Source organism: Chinchilla lanigera, unplaced genomic scaffold (assembly GCF_000276665.1).
Source record: "Chinchilla lanigera isolate Chin_1 unplaced genomic scaffold, ChiLan1.0 scaffold00071, whole genome shotgun sequence".
NCBI classification, from domain to species: domain Eukaryota; kingdom Metazoa; phylum Chordata; class Mammalia; order Rodentia; family Chinchillidae; genus Chinchilla; species Chinchilla lanigera.
The window spans coordinates 2,502,893-2,524,089 of NW_004955472.1; the positions used below are offsets into that span (position 1 = coordinate 2,502,893).

General features: G+C 53.0%; 1 protein-coding gene across 6 annotated transcripts in view; it reads left to right on the forward strand.

Moving 5' to 3' along the window:
• The window catches only part of B4galt1 (UDP-Gal:betaGlcNAc beta 1,4- galactosyltransferase, polypeptide 1), a 45,405-nt gene that overhangs the window by 12,244 nt on the left and 11,964 nt on the right, over nt 1-21,197 (forward strand). For 4 of the 6 annotated variants that reach the window (XM_013522995.1, XM_013522991.1, XM_013522992.1 and 1 more), the window contains exon 2: nt 11,920-12,155. In XM_013522995.1, the coding sequence (XP_013378449.1) occupies nt 11,928-12,155 (228 nt within the window). In that variant the 5' untranslated portion in view covers nt 11,920-11,927. Of the gene's footprint in view, nt 1-2,508; nt 2,685-10,407; nt 10,426-11,919; nt 12,156-21,197 lie in introns of those variants that run through there. The other 2 variants (XM_013522994.1, XM_013522993.1) reach the window with 2 other exon arrangements.

Sequence of the window (21,197 nt, forward strand, 5' to 3'; positions counted from 1 at the left end):
GTTGTCTTTTAACTTTATTTCTGGTATCTTTGGCTATGTAGAAATTTTGAATTTTTGTTTATTTAAATGTTTTTTCTTTATGATAGTAGATTATTTTCATACTTTGAAAGATATTCATCATCTCAAGATTATAAAATTTCTTTTCCCATATTTTCCTCTAAGTTGGTTCTTTAATGTTTTAGTATTTGACCTTGAAAATAAAAAAAGGGAACAAAGTAGCCTTCAACCTCCATGTGTTGCAAGAAGCCTTCTATCCCTGGGATTCAAGGGGTCCATCTTCGGGATTTATCACTGAAGCTAGTGGTTCAGAATTCAAATATGAAAATTGAGCTACTTGTATGGATAAAGCTGTGATAACCTGTAAGCTTTTCAGTTCTGTGGAGTAAAGGGAAAAAAGGTGAAGTGACAGTTGTTGAACACCCCAGTGCCGAGCACTGTGATAAGCATGTACGTGTATTATCTCACTTGCCACTTGAAAGGGAGCCTGACTGTCTCCACCCCTTAGAGGAAGAGGTTAGAACTGGCTGCATTTAAAGTGCCAGGAGTGCGTCGCTGGTGGACTTCCCCGAGGGGGCAGGGGGCATTAGGCCTTCTACAACGTAAGCCCTGGTTCTAGATGGAGCGAGAAGGATGTACAGTGCAGTACAGTGCGTGCAGTTGGCATTGCGGGCCCAGAAATTCATCAGGCCTCCAGAACTGATCAGAGGACCAGCTGACTCCGTAACACAATGCCCCAGGAGACAGACTTCCATGCTAGGATGCTAAGTTGCTGCTTTCTTGGAAAATTAGAGCTTTCAAGAGGGTTAGACTTCTTTGGCGGTAGGCAGCCCTACCAGGAGAGCGCCAGTATACAAAGGTAGCTGATAGGTCAAAAGCTGGAGTAGGGAAAGGAGTTTACTTTGTCAACTCTTGACAAATCCATCCTTACAGTATTGCAGACTTGCCTCAGGGACCTTAGTCTCCATCTAGAGGATCACCGCCCCCTCCTCTGTGAGCCCTGAAAGGACACATCCAGCTCCGTCCTCTGTTACTCCCTTATTTCCTTCCTTCTTTCTCATGCAGCTATCAAACTTCATTTCACTTCATTTAGTTTTTTGAGACAGAGTCTTACTGTGTAGTCCAGGCTGGCCTCAAACTCATGCGATTCTCCTGCCTCAGCCTCCTGAGTGCTGGGATTATAGGCACTCGAGGTTCTTCTGCTAGTCTTAGACATTGTAGCTATTCTCGCTGATTCTGTTTATCTCTTCACGTTGCCCATGCTGTATTTTGTTTGAACATAAAACTCTTCCCCTTTGTTTTGTGCAATTTCTGACACTTTTTTTTCTGTAACTGTGTATAACTTTTGTTCCTCCATGTTTTAAAAATGCTGGTATTGTATAGCTAAATTCAGGTAACGCCTCAGCACACACTCTGTCTTTATGACATCTTATCTCTTTTCAAATCTGGTAAGAGTAACTTGTCTGCCTCTTGAGCATCAGGCTTGCCTGCAAGTGTTTGCTCATATATTTATTCAGCAAATATGTGTTGTAGGCCAGCTGTGCACTGGATACTATGGCTGTCATCGACAAGGTGAGTTGTGAAACTCCGATGGCTTTTGAGGTGAAGCAGTGATTTGAACTTGGGTCTGTGACTTTTTTCTACTATGCAGCTTTCCTTGGAAGTTGCACCTGGTTTCTGTAGACTGTGTCAGATGTTTACATTTCTTCCAGCTGGTGGCTCAGGAAGATAACAGAGCAAAGCATTCTCTCCAGCATCCTCTCTTGAGGGGTCAGGTACAGGTGGCTGTTGAGTTCTCAAGGGCCGGGCCCTGGGTTACCTGCCGGCGTCACTAGCTCCAAGCTGAGGGGGAGGCCCAAGGAGGAAGTGGAACTGCCCCGCCTGGAAGTGTGAAGGTTTAAAATAAAACACTGGCTGCCTGTCTGGGTCTCCTCTCTGCCAAGTGCAAACCCTCCCTGGATGTGCTGTAATTCCTGGAGGAGAGAGAGACCGCTGGGTTTTCCTGAGGCGACGTGGAGATTCTAGGAGTTTTGCCTGGGAGTACTGCTGTGGGCAAGTCCTGTTTCCACAAATTCCAGCTCAGGAAGGGAGAGGGAGAAATTGGCCTTTGCTCCAAGACCAAAACATAAATTCCTCCTGGGACTTTCCCCTCCCCCACGGGCCAAACACCGGGGAGCCCATTAGCTGGGCTGTGAAAACGGGGGTCTGCAGGCACTGTTTCTTGATCCAGCCTGGCAATGGCTTCCCTGCTTGTGGAGACCTTTTCCTCGAATCACCCCAGGACAGAAAATCATCTTGCCCCAGTTCTGGAGTCTCTTAGAGTTTTCCCTGCAGTCTCTTGTTGGTCCTACTGGACCACTTAATTTCAGAGCTGTGACCAAGAAATTCACTGTTTAGGCATTAAAGCTGGGCATGTGACACATGAGTGTAATCCCAGCATTTGGGAGGCTGAGGCAGGACAATTGTGAGTTCAAGACCAGCCCAGCCACAGAGCAGGAAGAGGTGAAGAGGAAGGGGGTGTAGATTAAGGATATTATCAAATAAAGTGATCCTCTTCCCTCAGCCTCCCAAGTAGCCTAGCAAGATTTCACTTTTACACCACTTCAGCATGCCGGCTCCTGGAACCCAAGATGGAGAAGAATTCTATGACAGAATCTCCGTGGACGCAGTGCAGGGAGAATAGAAGCGTAAGTCCTTTGCCTTCTACTGTGTAGGTGCCTCTGTGTGCGCCAGAGCCCCAAAGGCGTGTTGGAGGTGAGGACAGCTGCTTTGTGAATCTTCACAGTGTTCTTGAGGAGCTCTGGGCCTCTTCGGCCTTCAGTTCCCTTCACGTGTAGTAGTTCTGGAGGCCTCTAGCTCTGGTCTAGAAGGATTTTTTGGTTTCTAATTTGAGGTGGATCCTGGTCATTACTTTGCATCCTTACATTGAGGCCTCGGTACCTTTGGTGACAGCATCTTGGACTGAGCAACTGCCTGGGGTTTTTTGGTGATCTTACAGCACGCGTCACACTTCGAGCTTTGGGCTATTTTCTCGAGGAACAAGTGCACTGGGTGAGGGGTTGGTTTGCCGTGGCGTTGTGAGGCTCAGACGAGGAGGTGGAACGTTTTTGCTAGGAGGTTAGGTCATCTGCTGCCAGAAACTCTAAAATTATGGCCCTGGATCCTGCAGGACACTTAGGTTTACATTAAGGTTAGACATGTGCCTGTAGCTGATGAGTCAGGTGCTCTACCTGGAAACAGAAGGCACCATTAGAGCTACAAAGGGGTGTTTTTGCTCCCACTTTGGTTGCAGATATGTAATTAGGAAAAAACTTTGGAATCTAAGACGCCAGAGGCAAGACGGTTCCCTGCACGTTGGGTCAGCTTTGTGACTCCGAGTGGAATGAGTGCTGTGTTTTTTACCCGGCTGTACCAGGAACCATCCGAAGGACAGGAGTGCGACACAGCTCCCGATCTCGTGCGAGGCGAGCAGACCCGCCCCTGCTGGCCGGGCTCTAAGGCAGGCGTGGGAAGGCTGCTTTGGCAGATGGGGCAGGGACTGTTGGGTCTGGGGAGGCTCGGGGAGAGTTTTGAAGAGGGGTGACGTTTGGGTTGGACTCTGAAAGATTGTTACTTTACCTCTTTTATAAGTTTTTGCCATAATTTATAAGAACAAATACCCTAAAAAGCACCAATGTGAGTAAGTTAAAATCAGAAGAAGAGAGAATGGAACTTAGAAGATGAAGACTGCAGAAGGGTTAAAATGTACCTATTCAGATCATTCATCCAGTGTGGTTACTGCATCCGACCCTTTGCAAAAGCCCAAAGTGAAGCATTTTCTGTTTCGTGGTGTGCAGTATCAGAGAGGGGAATTACGCAGTCGTTCTGAGGTGTAGGTTGTTTCTCTTCTTCTCTCCCTCCGTCTCTCCCTTGTCGGGGATCAAACCCAAGGCCTTGGGTAAGAATTCTACCACTGAGCTAGACCTCCTGCCCCAAGTTGTTTTTCACGGTTTATCATATTTAAAGAGCCTCCCAAGGGCGGAAAGCAGGTGGTGGTTAGTGAGTCAACCACTAAACTAGCGTTTCTCAAAATACAGCCTGGGAACTTGCATCAACATTATCTAGAGTGCTGAGGCTGGGGTTGTAGCTCAGTAGAAGGCCCTGGGCCTAATCTCTAGGACCAAAATAAATTTAACTTTAAAAAATTACCCAGAGTGCATGTTAAAATGCAGTGTCCCGGACCCTTGTCTCGGGCGAACCAGAATTGCTGGTGAGAAGCAGCTGCAGGTTGCTGCACTTCCCCAGATGACTCTTCTTGCATTCTGCAGTTTGAGAGCCGGTGTGAGTGATGGATAGAAGCGTCCCGAGTAGTTTGAAAGTGAACCAGAGCCTCGGCCTTGGAAGGTTGGCTAGGACTTCCGGGCAGGGAGACGAGGTGTAAGAAATGGCAGTTCTACCAAGGCCGCGCTTCTTCTGCTGTGGCCACCTTCAGGCCATACCTTGGAAGACGGCGAAGTGGGGCGCATCAGGCATGCGGCAGCGCTGCTCCTGAGCGTGGAGGAGCAACTGGCCCCGCTTGGCCCCTGGCCCGGCTGTGCCGTGCTCTTCTGACAGCCGCCTTTATGTTTCAAGCAGATAGTTTGCTTTTTCTCTACATCCCCAAGATGTAGGATTTTGAGACCGCAGATGTGTTCTGTTTCCTGTTGAAAAAGTGTTTCTTTTCTGGGGTGTAAATAGTGGCTTGGGTAATGAGTTGGCAGAAAGATGAGTGGGTGTTGAACTTGCGTTCTTCGTGTGTGCCGAAGAGATACCGTATCAGCAGTAGGAATGGGGAATTCCTGTTCTCTGGGAAGCACTTTGTATGTTTTGAAATCTTTACTTCAGAAGATGGAGGGGGTCACCTTTCCCATTCTCATAAATAGTTTAAAATGTTTATTGTTCAATTTTATTTTTTATTTTTTATTTTTTTCTGGTACTGGGAATCAAACTCATGACCTTGCTCTTACCAGACAGGCGCTGTATTGTTCAATTTTAGAGATACACCCAAAGTTATAAATAAAATACCATGAACATCTGATTGAAGTCATTTCCATGAGCCTTTTTTGGGTTAGATTTTGTTTGGTCTTTTTGAGACAGGGTCTAGTTATGCAGCTCAGGCTGGCCTTGAGCTCACTTTGTAGCCCAGGCTGGTCTTGAACTTGCAATGATCCTCCTGCCTCAGCCTCCTGAGTGCTGGGATTACAGGCGTGCACCACCACGCCTGGTTTGGGTTAGATTTTAAAACTTGGTGAGAATGGGTTAACATGGGAATTGTGTGTGCCTGCTAGTAGCTGTCTGTCCCATGTTCTGCATCAACTTTTCTTCTGGCTTATTGACACTCTCCTTGTTGCTGTGTCAGTGGCAGAAAAGCAGGGAGGATGGGTGTGCACATCCATGCAGTACAGGCCTTTTGTGTATTTCACGTCCATGGTAGCCAAGGAACTCACTGGCAAATGGACGTTGGTCTTTGTGTCTCCTCCTGCCCAAGGGGAACCGAAGGGCCCAGCTGAGGCGACTGCTTTTCTGCAAAGCTTTCCTTGACTGTCTTCCCTGGCCCTGGCGTTGATCTTCCTGCTTTTGCGCCAGTTCAGCTTGTTCTCACCACTCTCACGCTTCCCACGCCGTCTGATTGGTTGGTTTCCCTGCTCCCCTAAAGGCAAAGACTCCTTAACCAGCCCGTGCCTCTGCACGCCCAGCTCCTCCTGGGACACCGTGAGTACTGACTGGGTACATGTTAGAGTGGGTGTGGTGCTGTTAGTACTTAGGCTACATGCATGAAGAATAAAAACCCACTTCAGGTGCCCTGGACAGGCTTCCTTGGGGAGCGAGATTTGAGCTGAGGCCGGGAAGCTACTGGATTTGGGATGTCCAAGTCCTTGGATACCTTGGGAGAGCGTCTCCCGAAAGGGCTGAGGAGAAGGTTTGCGATGAGCCCGTGTCTTAGGTGGTGCTTCTCATTTTTAGTCTGAGGACCCTCAGGGGGCACCATGCTTTTGCAAAACCACTGCATGGTAGTCTTTCCCACGTCTAGGAATTCGGCAGTAGTGCCTGCTCGCCGCACCCCTCTGCAGTTGGGGTGAGAGAGGTGTCCTGTCCACGTGCGCCTGAGGAGCAGCACTGTGTTTGGGGACACGGCCCGAGGAGGGACTGTGCAGTGCAGTGACAGATCTGAGACCTGAGCGGGAAGACTTCCCAGCATCCCAGCATCCCAGCTTTCCATGCCCAGAACGGTGTTCCGGGCATTGCATAGTTCCCCACGTTCCCCAGCGTTTCCCAAATATTTTAATTAATTAATTAATTAATTTCCTTCCTTCCCTCCCTCCCTCCCTCTTTCTTTCTTCCTTCCTTTCTTTTCTTTTCTTTTCTTTCTTTTCTTTCTTTTCTTTCTTTCAAGACAGGATCTTACCATATAGTTTAGGCTGGCCTTGAACTCGAGGCAGTCCTCTTGCCCCAGCCTTCTGAGTGCTGGGATTGTAGGGACATGCCACCACACCCAGTGTCTAGATATTTTAATTTTTTGTTTTGTCTTTTTGAGACAGGGTCTCACTATGCAGTTCAGGCTGGCCTTGAGCTCACTTTGTAGCCCAGGCTGGTCTCGAACTCGCAATGATCCTCCTGCCTCAGCCTCTTGAGTGCTGGGATTACCGGTCAGCACCACCATGCCCGGCAAAATATTTTAATTTTTTATTCAGGACATTTTCAGAAGAAACTCAATGGCCTGACCCATGACTGCCAACAAAGGATTAAAAAAGAACCCCAAAGAACCTAATGTTAAAAAGCCACCGTCAAAATCTACCATGATTGTTTAGTAAGGCAAAGGATGCTGTACTTTAACATTTGAAAAGTAAGCAGTTCTTCATCTTAGGAGGAAGGGTGCTGTATTCTCCTAAGGAAAGGGCGTTCCTGTGTTTTGCCAGCTTGATGAAGACCACCTAGTGGTCCTTACTTTTATCATCTCTTCCCCTCCGGTGCAGCAGTGTCACAGCCAGCCTCAGAGCAAGGGTTGTGTCTTGCACCGCTCACTGACCTGTCAGCCTGCTTTCCTGAGGCTGGAGGGTTGAACCGTGGCTCAGCAGCACGGAAACAAGGCAGGAGGGCGGGCCGGGGTTGGCTCGAGTTAGCGCGGCTTTCGATAGAGGAGCTCGTGTGTGTTTGGGTTTGCCGTGCTGGGCAAGGGAATGGTGGGATTCGTGTGAGTGGAGCTCACGCGTTGAAGTTACTGAGGGACTTACACGCAAGGCCATGACCTGGACTCCCAGCCGAGAGGCCCACGTGGCGGGACTTGGGCTGGGGGAGCTGAGGACAGCTCACATCTGCTCCTCTGTTTATGTAACCCTGCTTCCCAGACCCGGAGCCAGGAAAACACACAAGCCAGCTCAGCAGGCTGAGGGCTTTGTGGTAGCACATGCAATGTGCTGCACGGTACGGTTGCCCCGGGCGGGCCTGAGGGCTGCTGCCCTTCGCATCCTCCTGGGGGTCTCCCTGGAGCCCCGGGCCGCGACTTTGAGACCTGGTAGTGGGTCTGCATGACTCTGAACGGTGGTGATCGTTGCCCTCCTGGAGTGTGAGCTCTGGGCCTCTTCGCTGGGGCCGAGCCGGGTGTGCGGTGGCGGTCGGCCCGGCACTGTGGCAGACCCTGTTGGGCTCCCGGGCGGCCCCCCCGGTTGGCTGTGGGCCCAGGAAGGCGCTCACCTCCAGGTCTGGTGCTGTGGTGTGCGCGTCAGTCTCAGGGTGCGAGCTTCAGGGTCCTGGAGTTGTGGGGGCTGCGGGTAGAAGATGGGGGGGTATGTCAAGTTGCGCAGAGAGGGCAGGGCTGGGGCTCAGGCGTGCTCCGCGTGGGAGGCCTGGTGGGGTGGGGAGAGGGCTGAGGGGCAGGAGAGGCAGAAGCTGTTCAGTGATGAAGCGCTGCACAGAGCCGTGGGAGGAGCGATAGAGAACAGGGTGAGTTTCTCTGTGTGCCCGGCACGGAGCACCGGGGAAGCAGGAACTGTCTTGCCCACCCTTCCTCCCTCAGCCCAGACCTCTGGGCTGGCGCACTGGGCTGTCAGTTGGTACCCACAGAAGATATTGATTGAAACAGGTTGAACGTGGCCTTCATACATCACAGGGAGTGTTTGCATTAAACAAATGTTTTGCTGGGCGTGGTGGCGCATGCCTGTAATCCCAGTACTCGGGAGGCTGAGGCAAGGAGGATCGTTGCGAGTTCGAGGCCAGCCTGAACTGCATAGCGAGACCCTGTCTCAACAGAAAGTTTTACAGTAGAAAGCCTGGTTTTGTGTCTGGTGGCGCCTGTGGGTTGCCAGCATGTTGACGTGTGTGTGCAAGTTTGCGTGTTCGGGAGGCGAGGGAGAGGCGGGCAAAGGGGGAGATGTAGTTTGGGTTGGGGAAAGGCGAGAACGGGAGGTGGACAGTCCACGTCCGCTCCCGTACTGGGCGCACAGCAGTGTCCGTTGCTGGGGAGCCGTGGGGAAGCACCGCGAGGGCAGAGGTTAGGCTGGGGTGCAGGTGGGCAGGCCTCATGAGTTCTTTGGGGCAAGTTGAATTTAGGTGACCGCGGCACGTGGCTGGCCATGGCCTCTCTCTCCGTGGCTGTGTGGCCTGGAGGGAGACACGGGATGGAGATGAGGCGTGTGTCCTGCGGATGGAGGTAAGCCCTGGAGGTGAGGGCGAGGAGGAAGGGTGTCGGGCAGGGAGAGGGCACCGTGGCGGAGGCGGACACGGGGAAGAGGCTGAGCAGCGTACGTGGTGGGTGGGCACTTGGCTGGGTGTGCACTTGGTGGTCGGGTCTGCTTTCTGTTCTCCCATCCAGGACACTCATCGCCCATCCTCTTGGTCATTCGTGCGCTCTCGGGGGCAGGGAAGAGTCTTCGGGAGATCTTGGTTCGGGTCCTTGTTCTCTGTCCAGTTTCCCGAGTACCTGTGGGCGTTCATCCAGTCAAAGTCCTGCCATTTATAAGTGGGGAAACTAGCGGGGAAAGAGTGGATGGTGCTTGTCCAAGGACCTCCAGCAAATCCCTGTGCAGCGGGAGCAGGGCCGGAGCACCCTCCTCCTGTGTGGGGCTCTCTGCCTCACGGCCCCTTTCCTGTCTGAGGAAAGCAGCCCACAGGTATCTGCGCAGGCAGGCGGCCAGGCCGCACGTGAGTGCTGGTCTCCTGGGGTGGTTTCAGAATGTATGAGTGAGTCTTAGGGTAACAGGCAGATGTTTCTTGGGTTCCCGAAAGTGCGTGATGATTAGTAATGTCTTCAGAAGAAAAGACAGGCTGGGTTGCAGATGTGGAGGGGCCCTCTGAAGTGAGAAGGGCCTAGTGATGCATCTTCTTCTCTTGTTTCTCATGGGGCCTCCTAGAGGTCTTTGCCAGGGTGGAAAATTGAACGGCCTAGGCCAGGTGGACCTTGTGGGAAAGGATGGAAATGGTGGGAATCCCTGAGGACCCCCATTACCGAAAGCCTCAAGCCTTAGCAAATGCGCCATCCAGCTCCCTGTTGCCCAGCGTGCCTCGTTAGAATCACCTGTGCCAGTGGTGGGGCACCTGCAGCACAGGTGCCTCAGGGGTCTGTTTGTGTCGCTGACAGCTCTAAGTGGTTCACCATCACTGACTAGGCCTTGTTAATTATCCCTGTCAGTCCTGCCCAAGATCTGCTGAGTTGGACTGTCTAGGGGAGGCCCTGAGACTTCACATGCCCATTGCCTTAAGAGATTCTGATGATAGGTTTGGGAAACTGGTCCACGGCGACCGCTGACTCAGTCGTGGATTATAGCGCCTGCTTCCCTGAGGGCGTCCTGGGAGGCTGGAGCTGAGTCAGCAGCAGCAGTCCCATGGGAGACTGATCTTCCAGGGCCCTGGCCTCCAGGAGGGAGGTCACGACTAGGGAGGAAGCAGAACTTTTAACTTTTCTTTTCCTTCTTTCTTTTTGAGTCAAGGACTTGCTGTGTAGTGCAGGCTGCCCTTGAACATACTTTGTAGCCCAGGTGGGCCTTGAACTCACAGCAATATTCCTGCCTCAGCCTCCCGAGTGCTGGGATTACAGGCATGTGCCACCATGCCTGGCTAAGTTTGGAGGATCTTTTCTGCCTTGGAGATGTGCTGCCGAATTCTGTGGTAATGAAGAGTAAAAGGGTGAAGCCCAGCTGAGGCAAAGCCTGTCTCTCAGTGCAGAAGTTTGTGGTGCACGGGAGAAGAGCATTTCTGGCAAAGGGAAAGGTGGACGTAGGTGACGTAGGCATGGTTTATAGTGGCGGAGATAGAGGCAGGCAGCTGACTGGAGGGCCTTGTTGCCTAGCTGCGGGATTTGGCCCTACCGTGTATAAGACAGCCTTGAGCCATGGGACGGTTTCCGTGGGAAAGTGGTCTGGTCAGAGCTGTGCTCGGAAGACAGTGAGCTAAAGGGAATGGCCCTGAGCTGAAGGAGTGGGTTACTGGAGGTGGGGAGGAGGTGGTGTGGTGTGGGGAGTGCTCTGAGGAAGGGAAGGGAGTGGCACTGCCCTCAGGAAGGAGGCGGCTGACAGTTTCCTTTTCCCAGGCTGTTTTGTTTCAGGAGGGTGTGTGATCCCTGGGCACACGGGGTGCGTGGGGAGCCGTGTGCTTTTGCTCAGCGGGGCAGACTTAGGTCCGCAGCCGGGCCCGGGCAGGGCTGGGTGGATCTCACCGCGGCGTTGCCAGCGAGCCCAAGCTGCTCTTGTGGTTAGCGTGCCTCCGGTTCTGTAGGCTCCGTTGGCCTAGTGGCTGGTTTGCTTCGCAGGCACATCTGGCGGCAGTATAGTAACAGTTCCCAGAGGTGTTCTCTGACCGAGCAATTCTGTGAGCAAGGAGCAGGGGAGATAGCGAGCTCACACAGTGAGAGAGGCTCTTTGTCTGCAGTGTCTCGGGGCCGCTGGTGTGCCGTATGCTTTTGCAGAAGCAGGCTTCCCTCCCGGACCTGACCAGGGTTGTGTTTTCTGCCAGCACCTTTCTGGGCCTGGTGTTCCCAGGAACCCATTTCGGGGAAGTCTGAGGGGCAGGCAGTGCTGTGAGGCAGGTGTACATCTTGCATGTCTCTGATTCCCCTTATATGCCTGGACGACGCCATGTGTGCCCCAGGCCCTGTCGGGGACTTCGACCTTTTCCTTCTCGCTCTGCTCCTAACCTGCTGCTCCCTCAGCATCTGCCACCTCATCTCTGAACCCTTTTCTTCTGAACCGGGAATTCTCTGACTTAGGTCTCTGATCTGAATCCGTGTTCTTCCAGGCCAGAAACTTCGAATTCACCTGCGATCCTTGTCTGTCCCCTTGGTTACTGTTACTCCTACGCTTACTAAGCGTTCTTTGATGCTCTTCCCCGCAGTGTCTTTGCTTTCTCCTCCAGCGTCCATTGCCTCCCGCTCCCCGTGAGTTTGGTTCAACCCCCCCTCAGCTCGGTTGCTCCCCACTACATTTAATTGGAAGCTGGTTTCCCCCACGCTGACCTCCCGCACTACCTACACACACGCCTTTCTCCAGTTAGACAGTTTCAGTCCTTTGTCCAAGGCCACAGTTGGCGGATGGCAGGGCTCAGTCTTAGCCTAAGGATTTCTGAGAAAGTCCTTTCTCGTCTCTGCTCGCTCATCCTTACAGCAGCCTGTCGGGATGTCTGAGCAGGAGTTACCGCGATTGTACAGTGGAGTCAGGGTGGCAGGGGGGTCCTGGGCAGGGGGCGCTTCCGAGGGTAACCAGCCCTGGGTTTGCCAGGCACTGAGGGGTTTCCTGGGAGGCGGGGCTGCTCAGGGCTTTGGAGAGACGGGCCCCCTGCTGCTGGGCGGGGTGAGCACCCTTTCCACACCCACGCGGCCTCCCTGAAGGTGCTCCTCTCCACCGTGGCCTGGCCACGGTAGTCTGGGAAGGGTGCATCCCATGGCTTCCTAACTCCTGCTCTCCTCCGCCTCTCTAGTGGGCCCCATGCTGATCGAGTTTAACATTCCTGTGGATCTGGAGCTCTTGGCAAAGGAGAACCCAGAGATAAGGATGGGCGGCCGTCACACCCCCAAGGACTGCCTCTCTCCTCACAAGGTGGCCGTCATCATTCCATTCCGCAACCGGCAGGAGCACCTCAAGTACTGGCTGTATTACTTGCACCCAATTCTGCAGCGCCAGCAGCTGGACTATGGTATCTATGTTATCAACCAGGTGAGGTTGGGAAGATGGGGGGAGGGTGCGTCCGCGCAGGTAGTGCGTGATGAGCGCCGAGGGCGGGGAGTGGTTCTGTTGGCTCGGTGGTGAGTGAGCAGGCAGCTCTGCCTCCACCCCCACCCTTAGTTAACCGCGCGTTTCAATTAAATGCCGACAGTGTGCTCGATCGCTCGTTGCTGTCAACTCTGTTAGTCAAAGGAAATTGCTGCGGGGGGCGGGGGGGTGTGTTTGTGTGTTGGAGGTGCTTTCCAGCAAAATTGACAGAAAAAAGACAACCCTAATTATCTCAAAATAAAGCACTGATGATTTCCTATACTTGGGTAGCCTTGGATTTCCCTGTTTACTTTGAAAAATAAAACTTCCCTTTGGACTTCAGAGTTTTAGGAAACTTCAGAATTTACCTCGTCACAGTTTTTGTGTGAGGGGAAGGGGAACCAGGAATCGAACTCAGATCTCATGCTTGCCAGCAGATGGTGCGCCCCTGAGCTAAGTCCCCGGCCCTAGTCACAGTACTTTCTGAGGTGCCCACAGAAGACAGTGTGCTGAGTGGGGTGGCACGCCAGTCCCTGGTGAAGGGCCGGGAAAGCCTGATTCCAGACCGTACGAGAGTCACGTGGGCTGGGTGGGTCTAAAAGAAGCTTCTCGCTGCGTATCTGACCCGTGTGTTTTAATCTTTAGACCTGCTTAGGACACTCGAGCTGAAGACAGGTCAGCCTCATCACCCAGTCTGGAGAATCAGATTGACCTAGGAGAGATTCCCATTGGAATAACTGTTGGTTGTGGTCTGCTTGAGGAACACGATTGTTTTTCCAAGAGTATCGCTTTAGTATTTCAAGTTTACCTCCAAACACTTCGACTCATGTCTTTAGACCCTAATCTGCTAGGTGCAGTGACATGGTTTGAAGAGACAATGTGCTCATGTGCTCAAAGCCCAATGCCGCTTCATCTCAGGACGAACGCCGCGTCTGCTTCAGTAGTAAGGTTGTCCATGCGGAGTGACCGTGCGCCTTCCCTTGGGCCAGCAGGGAAAATGGAGACAGCAGTCTGTCCATCCAGCATTTCTGAGGGCTGCTGTGCACGGGGCTGTGTCAGTCAGGAAAGGAGATTCGGAAGCAGTGTAAGGTCTCACTTCCGCCTGTCCTGAAGCTTCCAGCCCACTTTTGGCAAGTGGGACTTTCCCAGGCAGCACTTTCGTAACAACCCCAAGTAGCATGTGATTTGGTGGTGGCTGTGAAGTGCTTTGAACACTGAGAAGGAGAAAGAGCAGTGACTTGGAAGAGCTGGGATGTAAACCAGGTTCTACAGACTGGGGAGAGATGGGCCTCTCGTCTGGGGCCAGTGAGTGGGGCTGTGAAGGAAGAAAGGAGCCTGCATGTTCTCGGAGGTGGAAATGACCAGTGCTGGAGTAGGAAAGCACCAGAGGCCCTGGGTCAGGCCCTGGACCTGAGCCTGCCAGCCAGAGAAGGAGAGAACAGGCCTGCTGCGAAGAAGCGGAGCTCAGTTAGAAAAGTAGCGGTGAGTAAGTAGTGGTGAGGCTGTTAGCCGAGGGAGGTACAGAGCAGGGGCCTGTGAGCGCTTGCAAGCAAGACAGTTATGTATTGTGGTTCACCTTGGCAGAATATTGGAGAGTGAAAGAGCAAACAGAGTGCAGGTCCTACGAAATGCAGGTCAGTTCAAGTATTTAAGGGAAGCCCTGTCATTGATAAACGCATCTAATGCCGCTGAGCTTATATGGATCATAGCAAGATTTAGGAGCCTGTTGTTATTAAAGTGGCACTGAACGTGTAGACGAGGAAGCCACTGTCACCAGAGCCCAACAAGGATTACACAGGACAGCTCACGCCAGCTGCATGTGGTGGTTATTATACCAGAAACCGGATAATACACCATCGCCCAGTACTGTCAGATCGGATGCCCCCCCGTCTGCCAGAGCAGCAGACAACTGTGCTCTTGTTGCCCTACAGTTATTAACATGTATACTTCATAAAGAGGGTGAAAGAAACTGGATTCCGTTCTGCAGTGGAATCTCCTGTGATCTCAGCGGGAGACAGGAGGGTCACAAGTTCAAGCCCAGCTTGGGCAACTTAGTGAGACCCTGACTGAAAATAAAGCAGGAGTGGGGGTAGGGGGTGGAGCTAAGTGCGGAGGCCCTGGGTTCAGTTCGCAGCACTAGGAGCTTGGTGTGGGTAGGGAAGTGAAAGAGTTAGTGGTAATGCTGAAATTTTGCCACCCAGAGCCACACTCAAGAAAGGCTGAAGGGGGCTGGGAATTTAGCTCAGCGGCACAGCACCTGCCTGGCAAGCGTAAGGTCCTGAGTTCAATTCCCGGTACTGGAAAAAACCAAAAAAAAAAAAAAAGGCTGGAAATCTTAATGTATCGCTATGCTGAATTTTAGGTGAATATGAGACTTTCTTGTTTATGAAGTTGAAACAAATATTGGGCCAGTAGAATTTGGACAGTTTAAATTTCTATAATATAATTTATGCAGATATTCCCTGGGCTTAAAATAACAATTCTGGATATCTTACATTGGCTACACAATCCTGCCCGCCCCACACAAAACCAAGCCAGCCTGGGTCAGTGGCAGCACTGTGCTGGTGGCCACCGGGCACTGCGTAAGAGCTGCGTCCCCCGCCCCACTTGGAGATTCGAGCAAGAGAGTGCTAGAAGCAGAGCGGCCTCTGAGCCCTCTCGTCCAGGGGTTCGAGACCTGTTTGAGGAAGGCATATCTCATTTCTTCCGTAAACGGGCACGGGGACCTGCTGAAGGGTTTCCTAGCTCGCCTAACCAGAGCACTGTTTTCCAAGAATCATTGCAAGTGCTCAGGGGTCTGTGAATCACACTTCGGTGACACAGGCCTAAATTAGTTCCACCTCCCTCCTTCCTCCTTACTTTTTTTTTTTTTTTTGGTAGGCTGGGGCTCGAACCCAGGGCCTTATGCATGTAAGGCAAGAGCTATAGGACCGAGTCACGTCCCCAGCCCCACCTTACTTTTTGTAGGATACTAAGAATTCCATTTTCTCCTCACTCCTTCTCTTTTCTCACTTGCAACTCCACATCTGAAATATTTTATTTTTAGACCCTGGGGGTGTAGGTCGGTGCTAGAGTGCTTGCCTAACATGATGGGGCCCTGGGTTTGATCCCCCAGGACTAGTCAATCAGTCAGTCAGTCAGATCAAATATTAAACATACATACATCCATTTTTTCCTGGTCTTGTATCATTGCCTCCTCTCTGCATATTTTTTCTCTTCTTTTCTTTTTCTGCTAAGTATTAACTTTCTACCTTAGGGGAATCTTTGCTTCTTCCTGAGCTGATTTTATATCTTCTGTTCCAACCTCTCCCAGATTATCCTTTTGGAAAATAGAGCCAGAGTCCAGATAAGCCAGTCAGGAAGTAGCTTGAAGTTTGCCCTACTTTTCCAGTAAAGGGTATTACTTAATACAAAGTGAAGTGGTTCCAGGAACTTGAACTCGTGGGGCGTGGGGGATTGCCCCCTCTAGAGCACACCCGTTTACAGATTAGGAATTTCCTGTCTTCTCTGCTTTATGGTTGTATTCTAGGTGAGGAGGACAGAGGTATTCTAATACCTAGGTTTGACTTTTGTTCATTATTCATTCAACAAACAAAACTTACGGACTATAAGCCCTATTAGAACCTCTTCTTCCTGTCCCAAACATCCTGTGCATTTTGACTCTAAACTGCTACTCGCCTCTGAGGTTAGAGAGAAAGGTGGTACTGGCCTCTGAGACTGAGACATTGGTCTGGGGTACCCAAACAGGTTTTTCAGTAACTAATCTTTCCTGCCCTGTTGGAAAGTTAGACAGTCTCAGCAGTGCTGTTGCCCCACCTCCATCGCCTTAGCTTCCCCTTCAGAGTTTGCCCAGACTTCAGAGGCCAGACAGTGGAAGTTCCCGCTCTGTCACAGTGAGGGGACCGCTCAAAGAGGGAGAACGGCCACGAGAATCACAATGAACCGCAGAGCTGTGGCTGAAACCCGGCCCTGACACCCACGTCAGTCCTCTCCCTGTAGCAGCAGTTGCTGTCTCGGAGGCCAGGTAGCCCTGCCTGGGGGCGCTTGTCAAGGCCTGGTATCCAGGGCTGCGTGATCGCCCTGCTCCCGTCACCGGGGTTCAGCCCCGGCTCTGCCACTTGCAGCCAGGGGCCTTGAGCAAGCGACTTGAGCCCTTCAGCCCTCGCTTGGCCCTGGGGTAGGCGAGGCAGGGCCTGGGGCCCCCCTCCTAGGGTGGTGAAGCACCTGGCCAGTGATAAGCCTTTAGTAAATATTAGCAGTTAGCCCTATGATTTGCGTCTTTCCTCTCCACCCTCTGCCGTTCCTGCCTGGCTCCGAGCTGACGAAATCTTTACTTCTTTCTCTGCCTCCTGCTTCACCCAGTCTCAGCACCAGCGCCAGGACCCTTCTTCCCACAGGAGTCAGAGGGTACCGGGTACTGGTGTGAGTCAGGTCAGGAAGCTCAGAGGACTCAGACACAAGGAGGTGTTTTCAGAGGAGGCTTCTCTCTCAGGCCACACAGACAGGAGTGAACTTTTGTGAGTTTTATGGCTTCTACTTCTGTCCATAGGAAGCCGCTAGCTCACCTTGTTCAGTGTGGGACCCTGCAGACACCAGGAGAATGACCTCAGAATAAGGGTGCTGGAGGGTGGGTGAGAGGGCCTTCACCACGTAAGATGGAAGAGCAAGCCTGCCCTTGGTCTTCAGTCTCCGCCCCTGTGTCCGCTTTAGCAGGAGGTCTCACTTGGGTCCCAGCTCGTCCTGCTCTCGGAGCCAAGGGCACTGTTCTGACACGCGGGCATCCCACCGTAAGTCCCTCCTCGACCTTGGTCTGGAGGTGGACGTCAGGCGCTGACAGGGCGAGCGCGCTGTGCCCCTCCTAGGTGATGAACAGGGCGTGGACGTTGTCCTGGCTCACAGTCATCAGAATGGAGCCTGTAAAACCCAGAGTTAAGGGAAGGAAGGCAGGTCGTCACCTGTCAGCACGAGCCCATCCGCAGAAATGCAGGTGTAGTGTTAACCGTCATAAAGATTACAGGGTGGGTGAGGAGTGCGGCCGCAGCTGGCCGAGGAGGTGAGTCACAGCCGGGTGGCCCTTCTCCCAAGGGACCCCAGTTGGGTCCAGGTACCTTCTGGTCTCCTCCCTCAGCTGTCCAAGTCCTCTCTGGTTCTGATGCTGTCACTCCCTTTTTAATCCTTTAACGTGTCACCAGCCAAGGGTCTAAAGGATCTGAAGTCTTGGGCTTGGCGTCTGAGGATGTATTATCTGGCTCTGATCTACCTCCAGCCGCTTCCTGCTCTTCCCCTTCACACCCTGTGTCCCACAGCTGCACTTAGCCTTACCTTCACCCGGGTGCTTGTCCTCCCGGCGCCCGCCCTTGCTGTGTTGTTCCCTCTGCATGCCGTCCCTTTCTGGACGTCTTTTAACTTGCATACATTGTCATTAGCTCTGTAGACTGGAGCTGACCTCTCCCTGGCTGTAGCTCCCAGGCCCCTGGGCGCTTGCTAGCAGGGGCGCTTGTCTGTGTTTGTGCCTTATCTCCAGGTCTGCCTCCCTGACCGTGCAGCTCGCCCACAGTCCGGTGCACACTTGGTCAGGATTTAGGGCATGCGGTGTCTTTCTGTGTGTCCTGCCCGTGTGTTCATGCCCACCGTCAGGACCCCTCACTCCCAGGCCTCTGGCTGGGTCTGTGGCTCTTGAAAGTGCAGCCTTTAACCAACCTGGCCAGATCATGACCCTTGAGGACCTGCACAGCCCCTCCCTGAGGCCTCCTCCCAAAGCTGCACACTGCTGACCAGGGCACAACCGTGCTGCCCGTGACGCGGCCACCAGGGTGACCTCCCTTTCCAGGAAAAGTGCAGACAACCCATTTTTGCCCTGTGGTTGTTCATGGTCATCAAATTCATTCATGGTCTCTTGAATTCCTCCAGTGGGGCGAGTGGGTCTTTTCACTGTTCCTGCTGAGGGAAGATTGCAAGAGAGAGCACATGGGTGGCCGGCGGTGGGTCTGGAATCTGGGCAGAGGCCACCGGGGGCCTGAGGGATGCCCCACCTTGCCATGTCCGTTCCCAGCACACCCCCGTAGGCTCGCCAGTGCTGTAAGTCTGCTAGCGCACAGAGAGGAAGCAGCAGCTTTTGAGTAACAGTCACTGAGCCCCGGAGCCCCGGCCAGCCCGCCTGTGTGTGACTCTATCCTGCCTCGCACCCTCACCCGGGGCAGGCGCTGGCCTGAAGGGCTGCGGGGAAGTAGCGGGAGGGCCCAGCTCGCTGCCTTCGGGAATTTTGGTCTGGCTTGGAAGCGTCTTCCTCTCCTTTTCGTTGTGCCTTGTTTGGCACAATAGGGCCAGGCTGTTTGCAAGTGGATTTGGAGGAGCTGTGCGTGCGGACAGTGAGTGAGGGGTCTGTCACGGGCTCCCACGCGAGCGCAGCCCTGTCGGGGCGAAGCAGACCCGTGGATCTTCCCCTCGTGAGCACAGCTGCGGGGCTTGTGCCCCTGCCAGTCTGGTTTCTCTCTTGGTCGTCTGTGAGCCACCCCCACCCGGCTTCCCTGCCCACGGCCCGTGCTCGCTCGGATGGGTGCCTGTCGGGGTGGGGCTCTCGGTGGGCTGGGCTGCTGTGCCCCGCAGCCTCCCTGGTTCCTGCCCCGAGAGGTGCACACAGGGTGCCCGTGATGCCACCCTCAGGCTAACCTTCCTGTCCAGGAAAGACGCAGGCAGTCTCCTTTAGCTCTGTGGTTGGTGGTGGTCTTTAAACTTGGGGAGGGCTGGCTGGGAGGGCTGGGAGTGTCCCCGCTGTCCAAGCACTTCCCGTTTGCCTTGTCCTCCCTCCCTGGCCCTGTCTCTCCGTTCGTTGCGGGATGTGTTGAAGCACTTAGCTGGTGCTCGCGTTGCTGGTGAATTGCCTCCCTCATTATTCTGGGAAATGCCGTTCCCTCTGCTCACCTTTGACTCCGTAATGAGGAACCAGCTTGTTAGGACTTCGCCTTGGAACAAGGGTGATCAGAATGAGTCCCTTTCCTTTTGCAGCCTTGACATTTACCTCTCTTTCCCCTACTGCGCTTCCATCCTTCTTTTTTTTTTTCTTTTCTTTTTTTCCCTTCTAGTGGGGCTTTTTGCCTTTACTTGTTAATCCTGTTTGTAGCAAAGCAAGCTGAAGGAGGAATTCCTCTCTGTGATCTGCTTCTTACTCTACACCTACCTTCTCTTCTGTATTCTGCGCCTCCTATAAAGAAAGAGAAAGAGGGAGGAAGGCCGGCCTAACTGCTGCTGCTACCCTAACTACCACCGCCACCGCCGCTGCCGCCGCTGCCAGCACCACTACCCTGGTAATGTCCTCAAGTCAAATCCAGGGCTGAGGCCCTGCTGGTCAGGGAGAGCCGTGCGGGTAGCCCTGTGATGTGCTGCCCTCGCTCGCCCTGGGGTCTCCTAGGTGAGGGCAGGACTCTGGCTTGCCTGGGAACACGGAGATTGCTGGAAGCTGTTCCTTGTGCAGAGATCTGAGAGATTTTGCCTTTTCTAAATTAAACCACAGCTGAGCTCATTCTGTAGATATACAAATGTTTATGTCTTGCTTTTTTAAATTCCATGCCATCAGCATCTTCCCATTTTATTTCACAGTCTTCATGTTCATTAATTTCCATGTCTGCGTGGTAGTTGGGCAGACTCTGGCAGAATTACCTTAGCTTTTCCTCTAGTAGAAGACTGTAAATAATACTGTAATGAACGTCTTCAAGTCTGAAGAATATTCTGTGTTGGCCTCTTCCACATTTAGTGTCATTTCCTCAGGGTGAGCTTTCAGCTGTGAGGTGATGGGTTCAGAAACAGTTTCTCCATTTTTATATTTCTGAATACAAATGACCAGATTGCTTTCTGAAAGAGAAGCCTTTATCTGCTCGAGTATTTTTCTCCAACTTGTATTTGAAACATCCTGGCCAAAGCTTATTGCTGCCACTTTGATGTAGTCTGCAGAAAGGCAGAAAAATCGAAGTGCCTCTGGCCCAGGGAGAGGGGCAGGTGTCCTGCGCAGCTCCTGTGGAGCTGGGGTGTAAGTTGTCCTCCGTGCACACTTTACACACAGCTGGGGTAGAAAAGCCAGCACAGCGTAGTCCAGCAGGTGTTGCCACCGGCGTCAGAGCTGCCCTTGGATCTGTGGTGTGGAGAGCTGGGAGTAACTGGGTGGGTGAGGACGGCTGTGTGAGGATCAGAGCGCGTGTGTGGGAGCGCTGGCGTCGCTCCCATCACGGGGAGACTGATCCACTAAGAGGCTTGGCCGCGGCTTCCTGGCTGCTGTTGCTTGTGGTGGGAGCGAGCCCAGGTGGGGTGTGCCCCAGGCCGTCCTTGTCCAGGGGCACGCTTGGTGGCAGTGCACAGGAGCCTGCCGTCCAGGGAGGAGGCGGGGTTGGGCAGGACCGGGCCAAGGGCGCCGTGGCCTTGTGTAGCTGTTATCATCTGGCCCTGCGCAGTCAGAGGAAGGTCACGCTAGCCTTTCTTAACCAGCCCTAGTTTTCCAGATTCGACCAGACCTGGGTGCGCAGAGCCCCCGCACAGCCTGCCTGCAAGTGCAGGGTGTCTGCCCGGGAGCAGGAGGGGGCCCGAGGGGAAGTGGAGCCTCTGCCTGCGCCCCGGGGAGACGTTCCCCGTTAGCCGTCCGATGCCCCAGGCTGCTCGGTCTCACAGGATCACACCGCAGCTTCCTAACTGCTCGCCTTGCCTTAATTTGGATTAAAGCGCAAATCCCTCCTTGACATGCAGCCATGCCTTAAGACTCTCTGGCCTAAATACGGATAGAGCCGAAGAGTCTCAGTGCCCAGCCCTCCTCTGCCCACCCCTACCTTCAGGTCCCATTCTGACCTCACCCACCTGAGTCTCTTTTTTTTTGTTTCCCTGTACCGGGAATCAAACTTACGACCTCGCGCTTGCCGGGCAAGCGCCATGCTGCTGAGCTAAATCCCCAGCCCCATCCTGAGTCTCTTGTAGTTCTTTGTACATTGTCTTTTCAGACACTTACAAATGCTTTTACGCGCAGAG